The sequence below is a fragment of the Astyanax mexicanus genome, chromosome 9 (genome assembly GCF_023375975.1).
Source record: "Astyanax mexicanus isolate ESR-SI-001 chromosome 9, AstMex3_surface, whole genome shotgun sequence".
Taxonomy (NCBI): domain Eukaryota; kingdom Metazoa; phylum Chordata; class Actinopteri; order Characiformes; family Acestrorhamphidae; genus Astyanax; species Astyanax mexicanus.
The window spans coordinates 25,104,818-25,118,559 of record NC_064416.1 but is presented as its reverse complement, the minus strand read 5'-3'; the positions used below and the strand labels follow the sequence as shown (position 1 = coordinate 25,118,559).

Below are 13,742 nucleotides of genomic sequence, written 5' to 3'. Positions count from 1 at the left end.
TGAAGGAACACATAGAAGGAATCATTTAGTAGTTTAATGTGTTAAATAAACCAAAATACTCTGTGAAGCAATTAGATGAGCTCTTATCTGTAGTGCTTTTAACATAATATGTATTAAAACATTATTCAAATAGAGTTTTTCACTGTATACAAACATTACCTCTTTACAACACAACTGATGCTCTCAAACACATTTAGAAATTAATTTTGACGAGTTCAGCACAGCTGTTAACTGAAAGCTATTCCAGGTGACTCTACCTCATAAGGCTGACTGAGAAATGCCAAGATGTATAAAGCTGTCATCTAAGTAACAGGTGCTAATTTGAAGAATCTAAAATATAAAATATATTCTTTTTGTTTACTACATAATTCCATATGTTTTTCTTCATACTTTGATGACTTTAATAATTATCTACAATGCAGAAATGTTTAAAAACAATACATTTAAGGTATGTCTAAACTTTTGACTGGTACTGTATATGTGCATTTTACACAACCCAGCACACAGACACAAAACCTGTTTTTGTTAAAAAATGGCTTTTATTATGGCACATATCAAAGGTTTATGTAATTCCAACTTCATACGTAAAGTGTCAATATTCATATGTAAAGTGTATTCATACATCTGTCTTCTTCTGTGTACTGATCAGTCATCCTGAAAGAGAAACAATGATAATTAAGGTCACTCATACAGTATTTACACTTTTCACTGCAAAAAAAGGTCTTGGAATATATTCATTTAATGAGACGAGATAGTGCTGCTACCTGCCCCATTAGCCCAGCTAGCTGAATTGCCTCATTTGCAATGCTGCAGTTCGCTTTTAGCCTAGCACAGATTCTTTCTTTTGCTCACACTTTTAATGTTTATTTCCCAGCTAGTAGTGTCACGCAGGGCTGCAGTAATGAGGCCAGTTTCTCAAAGCACCCTGAGGTCATTTGATTCCAATATATAAATATAAACTGATACGGCAACAACTGCCTTAGAATACTATATATATATATATATATATATATATATATATATATATATATATAAGCACCATGTTCTCAGGAAGTGGTCACTGACTATTGCTAATCCTAATAAACCACTCCTTAATAAGAGGCCATATTTTATTCCAGACAAGGTCAGTATTAAAAACAGAAGGCCAACAACGTACCCACTCTTCATCATCAGCTCCTTGGCCCTGCTCAGCCGGTTTTGAATCACTCAGTGTATCTGCTTTGTTGGCCATTATTTTGTCAGTCCACGATGCCCCAGTCTGCTCATCTCCAGCAAAATTGCACTTTGTCACTGTTCCGGCATCCACCTTGGCAAAGGAGACTAAAAAAGAAAGATGGGGGGGTTAAAAAGCAATTAAAGCCATTTTTAAATATACTCAAAATACTGGAACTTACTAAATAAAATGATATAACTTTATTAATATTTGTGTGTATGTGTGTGTATATTAAGATGTATTACATTCATAGACATGGTTCAGAGTGTTCGTTCTGTACAAACTGGGGTGTTGATATTGAATTTTAATGATCGCTGCTCTCCTGGCTATCCCAGGAGAGTGGATGGGATGGAGGATGTGGCTGTGTGTACAATAGAGGGGAAATCAAAAATGACTTGCTAAGCTATCTAAGTTGTGTAAAAAATAATAATTATAGCTGCTCTTTAGATTCATTCCAGACAGTTGAAGCTTATAACAAACTCTTAAACTTTGTATTTTTTACTTAGGATGTCAGTTTGAGCATTGAATCCCTTAATTAAAGCATTCCCCCATTCCCCCTCTACAAAAACACACAGACACTGTTCCAAACCAGCACAAGCACACTAAATAGTGCATAAAATATAATATTCTGCCAGTAAAAGTGCATTCATTAGTGAGGTTAGAAAAGTGTAGGAATGTGTGTGGTTTGGGATGCAGAAAGTATAACTGGCACAGTGGAGAGGTGGACTGAGAATGAGGCCAGATTGGTTTAAGAGGAATGCTGCCACTTTTTAAAGTGAAAAAGAGAGCGAGAGAGCTGTTCAGAAAAACTACAGATCTTTCACCAGCCACTATGGATGAAAAGAACTAAGACCCCATTTCTACCTGATCACTTTATTTCTCTTGAGTATCGGGATTATATTTGGATATGGCTATACCACATAAAAATGCAAGTGTAAATGCTGGGTATGCATCCAATAATATACAGTAGCAACTCAAAATATTTGTCCGAAAATGGCAAAAAGAACTTTCGATATTGAGTGAAAATACTGAATAATTTATACTGAACTGTGTCTCATTTATTTAAAGTTATGTTGCAGCATTTCCTATAACCTCGACTTGATTAGCACTGCTGGGTAACTTACGATTAAAATTACACTGCTTAAGTAACTACTGGGGTACATTTATGACTGAAATGTTGTAACAGATTTTTTTCAAGCCAGATAAAAATTCATTTAGGCAATAAAATGTATTCAATGGAGAAAAAAGTGGCAAAACATATTCTGTATTTGTACCAATTGTTTTAATTTGTTCGGTATGTTACATTACATACATATAATATATATAATATATACAATACCTTTTTAAAATGTATTTCTAAATTTACCACATATTTTCCCCAATTTGGAAGCACATGTGGTTAAAATCTTATTAGCATACAATCCAGATACTAAATCACATGAAGTGGTCGGGTGTAAACAGTGTCAGAATAACCCGATCAGTAGATCATGTAGATGTCTGGGGTGCTAATATTACAGAATTTACAATAAACATTAAATCAGAAAAACAAGTTTAACACTTTTGAAGGAAACTGACAAGTGTTAATATATATATTTTTTATGTATTTTCAATTAATTATTTTTTTTATTGCACAGAAAGTCAGTAGGTAAACATAGATATTACAAAGCACTGTGAAGGGTCCAATAAAGGGTCCAAATGGTGGGAAAGAAATACTTTTGGCACCTTTACGCTGTATATAAGATTGAAGTGCTTGTTATAAGGTGATGATGAATCCAGTGTCTATTTGAACAAGGAAAACATTAAAATGGGCTAGGCAGGGCTGGAATCCCCCGAGATAAGTGTGTACTTCATGATATGGCAGCAGCTCCACCCCAACACATGGCATGTCATAAACAGTATCATGTCAGCAGCAAGACATTCCCTGGTTTACAGCTTTGCGGAAGTGATAATACACTCACAGATAAAGGGGCCATCTCCCTTGGTTTTTAGACGGATTTCTTGGCCACTTTCCAGCTCCACCTTCTCCATCTCAGTCTCCAGTATCCAGAAGGCAAATGCTTGTTTGGGGCAGTGCTTCTCTGTTACTGTAATTAGCTCCTTCTTGTTCACAATGTCCTTCAGCTGGTCTTCAGTAAGTCTATCTGACTCACCTTTGGCCTCCTGTTCTGTTGGGTTAATAAAAAAGTATACACAAACTAATCAGACGGTTTTAATCATCAGGGGTCTGGGCAATCAACACTCTGTTATTAAGATGTAGAGGGAGTCACAGTTCATAGTCTTCACAAATTCTGCCATATCATTTGGATTCAATACAATTAATGTAAAATTCAACACTCTACTAAAGTAAGGTTTCCATTAGGGGTGTGCCATATCGTATTGTACGCGATAATATCGCCAATTTTTTTCAATATCGTGTACAATATTATACTCTGAAATATCGTGCCATATCATCAACCCCTAATTATCACATCAGGGTACTAATATTTTGCTGTTTTTAGCAAAAGAAAAATTTACACTGTTCTCATTTCCCATTTTATATCTATTAGGAGACAGATAATATTTGTCCAGTATCATTTAATTTTACTTTAATCCTGGATATATGGAGATATTTGTAGAGCATTATTAGTATCATTACATTCTGGATCATTGACTTCTGTTACAAATCTGAATAATTTCCCCCTTTTTTGTATTTCAAAGTAAGAAAATTTAATATTCAATTTGGTTCAGTAGTGTTTTCTTGAAATCATTTTTTAAATTCAGTATTTTATCCTATCGCCAAGAGTATCGTTATCGCGAAAATACCATGAAATATTGTGATATTATTTTAGGGCCATATCGCCCACCCCTAGTTTTCATCTACTTTAAATATATTTCAGTGAGTTTGTCACCCACAGTTTGTCAAAATGAAATCATCTCCTCTCCTAACTAAAAGGGGAACGCCAAAGTGAAAACAGAGAAACTCTGTACATACTCACAAGACCAAAGGGAAACACACAAAATAAGCTGAATCTGAAGCAGTTAAATGCTTATTACCCACTGGCAGGTCCTGGCTTTAATACAAGTTAAAAGTAATATACTGATAAGATTATTGCCTGCTTCATATTTAGTACATGCAGTGGGCTATTATTGTATCTATATATAAAGATGCGTAAACCCATGATAATCTGAGAGTGGCACAGACATCAGGAAACAACGGCACAAGCTTTGATAGAGCAGGACTTGCAGACTGCACAAGAGTTACCTTAATGCCTCATAAACTAATCACTGTTTATCACATGACACTGAAAATAACCAGTTTCTTGTAATCCACTTTAGCAATAAAAATACTTACTGTAAGATGACATAAGATAACCTGTGTTGACCTTCTTGGTCTCACTGAAATTGGGCTCGATCTCATTTCCTTTGGCATCATACTTTCTGCAGTGGATTCGGCTAGGCTTCACATACAGAATATAATAGCGCTCCTACAGTACACAAGAAAGAAGAATTATACATGTGTGCGTTCAACAAGGCCATAAAATGGACCATTCAAGTACCTTTTTCTTAAGTTGTATTATTTACTACATTTGTACTATGAAGTAACACATGCAACTAGGTAGTAGACAAAAAGTGTTTGACCTTCATATTTTGGCTTGTTTAAAACTATTTTTACTTCGTAGTTGCATATTCGTTCCTTCATACTTTTGGTGTCTACAATGTAGAAAATAATAAATATAAAGAAAATACTGAATGTGAAGGGATGTGCACAATATTTTTACTGGCAGTGTTTGTATGTGTGTATATATATATATATATATATGTACTGCATATCAATAACGGCTCCCAGAATCTAGAATAAGTGGCCCAAGTGTGAACACAAATGCACACGCAGGTCACACAGACTTTTTTCCCCAATCACGTTTGTGAAAGAAGGGGAGAAGGAGAGAAAGGTGCTTCCCTCGTGTGTATATTCATGAAGCGCGTGCAAATCAAAGAGGGTTCTGATTGGCCTGTTCTCTGCAAAAAGTCTGAATGAAATATAAAATTTGTTTCTCCTCTCAGGTTTTTTATTTTTGGGCAGGCAATGAGGAGGTGGTCCAAGTCCAGGTCCAGGTCCAGTGGTTCCTCTCTGAAATTAATTTTTGCAGCTTGGGATGTGTGCCTTCATATATATATATATATAGACCCTCTCTGTCTGTAAAGTTACCTTTCTGTTGTTGGTGTCTGTGATTGCATGACGAGACACATCAATAAAAGTCCCCTCCAGAATCACCCCAGCGCCTCTGCAACACAGCACACACATTCACACGGTCATTATATCAGAGTAAAACTGAAATAATGCAGAGAGAAGTTTTATAGACTGTAGTTTTCCTCTCAGACTGTTTCCAGGCGCAGTGAAATAAAGGCAGCAGGTTTAAGAATTAAGGAAAACAGCGCTGTAGTTTAATATATGAGGTAACTTAAATGTGTACCTCTGATAGAAAGCCGGGTCCCAGACTGTAGAAAGTTTCTCATTATGAACCGGTTTATTCTGAAGCGCAGTGTTATCATAAATCCGGCTCATTCTGATTTACTCCAACTTTTCCTGTGTTTTTCCCACTTCCTCGTTGTTGTTTGTGATCAGGAAGTGAGCGGGCAGCGCAGTGTTAGACTGTAACTGCATGCGGACTCTCTAAACGCTCACACCCCATGATCTATAGATCAGCGAAACCCAGCAGTTTCTAAAACTCAGCCTCCTGCTGCTGCTGCTGTTGTCTTCCAGCTCTCTAAAAAACCTAAATACAAACATATGCTAGCTTAACCCTTTCAGACCCTGCATCCATTACAATGTACACCATGTATTTTCTTCATTTTTAAATGTTTTGTTGCACAAAATACTAATTCAGAGCTGTTGTCCATCAATAGAATATACCATGAACCAACCAATAAAAGTAAAAAAAAAAAACAATGAAACAGTAATCCCGCCCACTACCCTGAAAAAACAGTAGTACCAGAGATTGTAACAGCTATTATTTATTAATTTATTTATTTACTAATTCAACCCTCCTGTTATGTTAATTTGTCAGGAACAGCAATGGTGTCCATTTGATCTGGTGCATGTTTAATAATGTAAATATTTTATTACTAACTCCATTGCTAATTATTCTATCAATATTTAGTGCAATGGTGTTTCTTCCCTCTAACAGTTAATGTTTAATTAGGATAATTTCTCCTTTTCATTAAAAAAAATACATGTTTTACTAATTTATTACTTTTGAAAGACAAACATATAAAACACAATAGTTTTACATAACATTGAAACATGGTCAGTGTAAATAATTTTCTGACTGTATCCAAATTTAAAATAAAGAAGAAATGGGTTTTCATCCATTTTTTCATTTTTTTTTTAATTCCAGCCTTTTACAAACAGATTTTCTAGAAAAATGAAAAGTTGAATCTTCTCTCAACTTTTAGATTTGTCTATTTTTATATCTTGTAACACAAATCTGATGGTATAATACAACTTGCAAAATGCAAAAATTAAAATTAGAAAAATGGATGAAAACCTATTTCTTGTACACTGTAGTTTTTGCAGGGGGTGGTTGCAAACATGTGGGTAAACAACTTTCATATTATATGTTGATTGCACTAACTAAAAACTTTTTTTTCTAGATCTTCAAACTTAAAAACTTTTAATTTAACCCATAACATAACAGGACGGTTAATGTGATTTATTTTCTATGTGAATTTTATAGTAGATTATTAGAGTCTTCTTGTCTGTGCATTGCAGGAAGAAAACAGCATTCTTACACTTTTTCCTTCACAAATAATTCAGGTCTGAAAGGGTTAATACCTAGATATACACACACCTGGCAGTTTATCTGCATTTTACCTTTACTCTTCCGCTTTAATGTGAACAACAATAAAATAAACATTAATGTGCTTTTTTTGTTAGTTAATTCTAATACAAATACCCTTTTTAGCCATCTAAAAACTTGTCAGTTTTTTTTATTCCCTACACAAACCACATGAACATGACAGGTAAAAGAGAGACGTTCTGGAGAAACATTATGCCCAACGAGCAAGTGAATGCTTGTTACACTGTCACACTGATTTGTGTTAATTTACATTTAAGTTTTACCATTTTAGGAGTTGGTCAGTCAACTGGCTGTTGTAGAAAACAGTGTTATCACTGGTTGATCAAGATGTAAGTGCATGTAGACCACCAATAGTGGTGGTGAAAAGACGGGCCATATAGAGTCATATTTAAAGCTGTTTGGCAACTGTAAAAAAACAAAAACTGATGTAAAATCATTGCAAAATTCTTTGTCATATACACTTCTCACATTTCCAAAAGAGGTTTGTATGGTCATGTTTTATTGGACCTGACAACTGGGAAGGCCCCTGATGTCAAGCACACAGAACTCATTATCATATTTTTAAAACCAGTTTGAGATGACTTTTGCTTTGTTGCATGGCCCATCTTAATGCAGAAGTAGTAGATGGGTAAATTGTGAAATGAACCTGTATTGCTATCCTTCTGCTGACCTTTTTTTTCAACAAACCCATTCTTTCTGACACTTATTGGGTGATTTTATATATTTTCTCAAGAGATGTTGTTAAAATCTCAGACCAGCTGTTACAGAAGTACTTAAACTGTCTAGCACCAACAATGATGTCATGCTCCAAATCACTGAAATTACATTAATTAAGTCATTATGATGTGCTACACACACATTCACACCTATTGGTGGCTGTCTGTGGTCTGTCAGACAGACACTTGAGGATTCCTCTCAAAATTAGTGAGAATTCTTCTGCCAGTCTACCAGTCCCTTCAGGAGTAAGGAGCTCACCAGTGCACTCTCTCATGTTTGTGATATTCCACACAGTTGATTTGGGCAACCAGAGCGTTTGACCTGTGCCACTTATTGTTTCATTTTTGTTTTGTTTTTTTCTGCCTCATAATATCTTCTCTGACTTTCATTGGCACAGATCTTGCTTCATGCTACAGACTCCAAAAGTCTATCCAAAGCTGAATATCTTATGCCGGCACTAAAAAAAACAAAAGAACACAACTAAATCATAAACTGATGAGAAGCCAAATGACCCAAACTTTGTGGTGTACTGAAATTAGGAGGGCTGTGTAAAAAAATGCTGTAATTTCAAAATGTTGAAACCAAAATGTATGCAAATACCCTGAAAAAAAAATCTGGAATGTAATTTTGTCAGATCCATCTACACATTGTAATTGTGGGGTAATTTACACAACATAGTTTCATAACCATATGCTGTGTCATGTCTGGTGAGAAGATAAAGATATGTTTAAAGATAAACATGTCCTTACCTTAGGCATAATGTGAAGATAAAAAATACCTCAAAAATATACACAGCTCTCAGAGAGAAACACAAAAGCTACTAAATACATGCATTCATACGAAAAATAGATACAGGAACTTTGTATTTCGAAATTCCTCTGTAGGTCATTCATAGATCATCAGTTTACAATAAATCATCTATTAAATGCTACTTAACTGTAAATGTATGTAACATATCATGTTAATTATAACCATAGACCTAACTCTAAATCAAATTCTTTGATTACTCCTTTCACATCATTATTATATTTTGACTTACATATGTGAAGATGAGCTGAACACAAGTATCATGAAGCCAGCTAAATACTTCAGTGACTGGGATGCATTTCCTTGGGAATAGAGCATGCATTCAGGATTAAAGACTAAAAAAAAGTGGACAGACCACAAGGAGATGCCACAGGAAAACCTATTTCAGCCGACTGTGCAAGGTTGAAGGTTGAAGTTCGGCTGAACATTCATCTTTCGATAGAACATTAAAACCATACACCAGGCCAAAGCTCCAGTGGTTTGAATATTAAAAGGGAATGTCAGAGACAGGCCCAGTTATTAAAACTTTAATTTAACCCATAACATAACAGGACGGTTAATGTGATTTATTTTCTATGTGAATTTTATAGTAGATTATTAGAGTCTTCTTGTCTGTGCATTACAGGAAGAAAACAGCATTCTTACACTTTTTCCTTCACAAATAATTCAGGTCTGAAAGGGTTAATACCTAGATATACACACACCTGGCAGTTTATCTGCATTTTACCTTTACTCTTCCGCTTTAATGTGAACAACAATAAAAAAACAAACATTAATGTGCTTTTTTTGTTAGTTAATTCTAATACAAATACCCTTTTTAGCCATCTAAAAATGCATGCATTCATACGAAAAATAGATACAGGAACTTTGTATTTCGAAATTCCTCTGTAGGTCATTCATAGATCATCAGTTTACAATAAATCATCTATTAAATGCTACTTAACTGTAAATGTATGTAACATATCATGTTAATTATAACCATAGACCTAACTCTAAATCAAATTCTTTGATTATTCCTTTCACATCATTATTATATTTTGACTTACATATGTGAAGATGAGCTGAACACAAGTATCATGAAGCCAGCTAAATACTTCAGTGACTGGGATGCATTTCCTTGGGAATAGAGCATGCATTCAGGATTAAAGACTAAAAAAAAGTGGACAGACCACAAGGAGATGCCATAGGAAAACATATTTCAGCCGACTGTGCAAGGTTGAAGGTTGAAGTTCGGCTGAACATTCATCTTTCGATAGAACATTAAAACCATACACCAGGCCAAAGCTCCAGTGGTTTGAATATTAAAAGGGAATGTCAGAGACAGGCCCAGTTATTATCCACAGTCTCCGGTTCAGTGAGAATCTGTTACATAACTTCAGCTTGTGGTTTCTAAGCTATTAACAGTGAATATTTTGTGGTAGTGTTTTACTGTGGCAACCAATTTACATATTTTGGCATTTCTCAGCATAAAACTGTATGTGATTTGTTTTTGGTGAATAAACCACATGATCAGATGCTTTAGCTGAAAAGGCCCTGAAACATGAATTTCAATAGCTCTTATTTCAGGAGAGTCTCCTCTGTTGATACTGGAGCATAAAGCCAGCTGTTGCTTTATTGATGAACAGCACGTCATTCGGGTTTGATATCGAGAGATAAATATGAGATATAGATCGGAATTCCACACAGGGGTGTTATAGTGAGCTGTGGAACAAAGGAAATGTGTTCTCTTGAATAACAGTGCTTCAGCCAATACTTTTGGGATGAGTTGGGGACTTTGGGATGAGGTGGGTGGTGATCATCCAACATCCTGAACTCACTAATTCTTTTGTTGCTGAATGTAATGAAATCCTCACAGAAATGCTCCAAAATCTTCCCTGAACAGTGAAGACAGTCATTCAAACAATACTGTGACAAACTCTTTTTAATATTCTTGATTTCACAAGAAACAATAATGAGCAAGTGTACATAAATTGTTTCATATTTTGTGTAAAATCAAAATAAATCCCTGTAGTAGAGTTACCCTTCAAAATTCCTTAAGAAAGTAAGTAAAGGTGAGCAATGTCCTCTCCAACACAGGTGTTGCTCTAATGCAGTTCTAATTCAGTTTGGTCTTAACCCACACTTTAACACTACATTTGCCATTTCTCAGGCATTTTAATGATGATCTTTAGTTTTCAACCTTCCAAACCACTTCTGGACCAACATTTTTAGAAAATGTTGAGAAAAGCATCACTACAAAAAAATGCCCTAAGATACAAATCAGCAATTGTCGCTTTTGTTTGCAGTGGTGTCGTGAATAAAAAACTGGACAGCTCTGAACTGGAACCAGCTCCAGCAATAGGTTTGAGTATTAAGGCCTCATAGTGATCGCTTCAATCCTGCCTTGGCTGTGCAGCCAACTGCTGGTGTGATAATTTGGCAAGCCATCACATACGACACCGGCTCAGCTATATGTGCAGGACATCCTGCGGACATGTTGTCTTTCGTGGCAGGGCTTCAAACTGACTTTTTTCAACAGGATAATACTCACCCATATACTGCACATACTGTTTTCTGAGGAATGTCTTCGCCTGATTGCAACACGTCCTTGACCTATCTGGTCACCAAATTTATAGTCAAACAAGCATTTTTGAGATCAGTGTGGAGGCCAGCTTTGGCAGTCTAAGAGTGTGCAAGGTGTGGTTTTTTATGTGTAATTATGTTCTCCTTCTTAGTGCATTGTTGTTGTTTTTTTCATGAATATTGTACTACTGCTTCTTTCCTAGCTGTTGGCTAATTTGACAGTCTAAAATACTTAAATGCCGAGTACAGACTGCTCTGAAACCTTCCACATCCAGACCCATTTTATGCATCACAATTTATATGAACGTCTTGACTTTTTTTTACGCTTGGGCGTTGTACCAGGTTTGTCAAATGGTATCTTCTCTATACAGCTTCTTCTGGCCTTTCTTACCCCAGTGGGGGTGACCACAGATCTATCACAGTATGACACGCCCTCCTGATCCTGGATGAATAATAATTTCAATATGTTAGAGTCTTTAATAGGTGAAATGAGGCAATTGAATTTAATTATGGCTTATTTTGGGTCAGACTGTTCCATTCCTGAAGTGATCCTTGAAGTTCAGCTTGGTAAGGTATCATTTAGTGGCTGCATAAATCAGATGATCACAGTGCACACACAGCTGTGGCATACTTTCAGTAACTGCCAGAAATGTGGCCATAAGGAACAAACTGATATGAACTATGGTAGGACAGCTTACCTTTGACTCAGGGCGTATGAGCTTTCTTTCCATAACTTGAGAACTGTGTGGACTTTCATCTGAACTTGCACCTATAAAAAGCATAATATCAGCCCAGTGCTTCACATAAAACAGGCTCAGTACAGCATGCGAGTTCAATACATTCTTTGTCTTTTATAACAAAACATGAGTCTTATTAGACAGTGGAACCCGGGTTCTCAACTTAAAAGCTATGGAATCATGGGAGTCATTATATTAATGTCTCAATTTTTCAAACAATCTCTGCCTTTGTATGCCTTCACTGAAGCAATAAAAGACTCACTCTGTGTTGGGTGGAGCTGGAGTCGTATGCTCAACCACACGTTGCGTCTCTGACTCCAGTCCCCAGGAGCCTCCACTTCATAGAGGCGCTCCCTCTGATCCTGGTGGGTCTCTAGGTACTTCTTGCATACTGCACACAAACATGTTGAGATTAGGTGTGTCAGAAACATCATTCAGTAGAGGATATGGTATTGGTAAAATGCTCCTACAGTTAACCTAAGATCTACTTGTTGCCAAAATACACAGAGGGTGTTCAAAATCACAAACACCACATGAATTCCCACACTCTGGTCTTTGTAAGAAGTTGGCTCAACCTAAGCCATCAAAGTCAATAAGAACTGAATGAATACAAGCTTCAATAAACCAACACTGTTATCTGAGAACAAACTTCATAACGGACTCTCCATCTTGAATATAAAAGTTATAGTTAAAAAAAGTAGCCTGTCACACATGGTTAATGTGATGTATGTAATTTACTATAACAAAGCATAACAGCACGTTTTAATTAAACATTTTAACCGACTAATTTATTTACATATATTTAGATTTATTTACATTTTTATTACATCTATTCATTGGATTTGACTAATCGTTGCATAAAAAACTTTCCAAAAAGTAACTAACTTAATTTTATTTCTCTAAGGAGGCAAAACTGTTTTAACACTAACAGTATGCTGTAAAGCTCTGCCCATCCCTATATGTTATAATGACAAAACAGACACATTTCTATCTCATTCTTCTCCTCTAAACTCATTCATCTCCAAAGTCTAAGTGACTATTTTAAAGAATCAAATGTGACATATCAAACCTGTACATTAAGATAATTCCTAACCACAGCCACTTTTACCGACATTGCTGGGTGGTTGCTATGGCACCTAAGCTGGTTGCTGTGGTGTTCCTAAGTGGTTCCTATAGTATATCAGGTGGTTACTATGGTGTTATTAAGTGGATGCTATATAGGCTAACAGTATAGCAAGGTGATTGCTGTGGTATTTTAGGCAGTTGCCAGAATATTGCACAGGGAGTTGCAAGGTGGTTGTTTGGATACTATGGAATCTTCAGATTGGAGAGAGTCAAACTTAAGTCATGAGGCTTTGCTTTTGATGTCTGTTGATCAGTACAAATATATAACTGATAATTATAACTGATATGAGATAAGTATTTCCAGGATAACTAGAACAAATCTTTTTGCACCCTATAACCGATGTAACAATACAAATTCAGAAACAATCAGTTCAGTGAAACTTAGATAGTGCTAAAATAAACGAATTTACTAGTCTAAACCTGTGAGATAAGTGCTAGAAGATTTAATAACAGTGTACATCTCTTCTAAATAAAGATGGTGAGAGAAAGACTGTTAACACTTAAAATGGCATGCACTGCCATTACTTAGTGGCCCAGCACCAGTCCCCATCAGCCACCTGCAGGATATCTGGAAGTTCTCATTTCTCTATAACACACAGAACGTGTACCACAAGAGAATCCTGAAATAAACCAACAGCATCTTCACAGACCCCACACATCCTAACCACAGCAAGCTGCACCCTCTAGTTTCAGGCACAAATTACAGTCTGAATAACCAGATTAATTAACAGTATTTAAACACTT

The 13,742-nt window shown here is 35.8% G+C and overlaps 1 protein-coding gene across 4 annotated transcripts; it reads right to left on the bottom strand.

The window, feature by feature from the left end:
• Window positions 1-519: 519 nt before the first annotated feature.
• On the bottom strand, window positions 520-12,253 carry arpin (actin related protein 2/3 complex inhibitor). 4 transcript variants are annotated; one of them, XM_007256240.4, is made up of 7 exons: window positions 12,136-12,253; window positions 11,835-11,905; window positions 5,400-5,475; window positions 4,545-4,677; window positions 3,172-3,378; window positions 1,157-1,320; window positions 520-654 (listed from the first exon to the last, which is right to left on the bottom strand). In XM_007256240.4, the coding sequence occupies exons 2-7, from the start codon at window positions 11,891-11,893 to the stop codon at window positions 646-648; spliced, it is 648 nt and encodes a 215-aa protein (XP_007256302.1). In that variant the 5' UTR covers window positions 11,894-11,905; window positions 12,136-12,253; the 3' UTR covers window positions 520-645. The 4 variants fall into 4 exon arrangements, with proteins under 4 accessions (XP_007256302.1, XP_049339417.1, XP_022535417.2 ...); XM_049483460.1 differs by lacking the exons at window positions 11,835-11,905; window positions 12,136-12,253 and adding an exon at window positions 9,621-9,699; XM_022679696.2 differs by lacking the exons at window positions 11,835-11,905; window positions 12,136-12,253 and adding an exon at window positions 8,807-8,903.
• Window positions 12,254-13,742: the final 1,489 nt, after the last annotated feature.

Excerpts from the sequence above, each read along its gene's own strand:
- arpin (XM_007256237.4), bottom strand. The coding sequence starts at position 5,756 with ATGAGCCGGATTTATGATAACACTGCGCTTCAGAATAAACCGGTTCAT. Across the intron at positions 5,476-5,664 it reads GACCCGGCTTTCTATCAGAG|AGGCGCTGGGGTGATTCTGG; the intron begins GTACACATTTAA and ends GCTGTGTTGCAG. Across the intron at positions 4,678-5,399 it reads CAGACACCAACAACAGAAAG|GAGCGCTATTATATTCTGTA; the intron begins GTAACTTTACAG and ends TGTGTACTGTAG.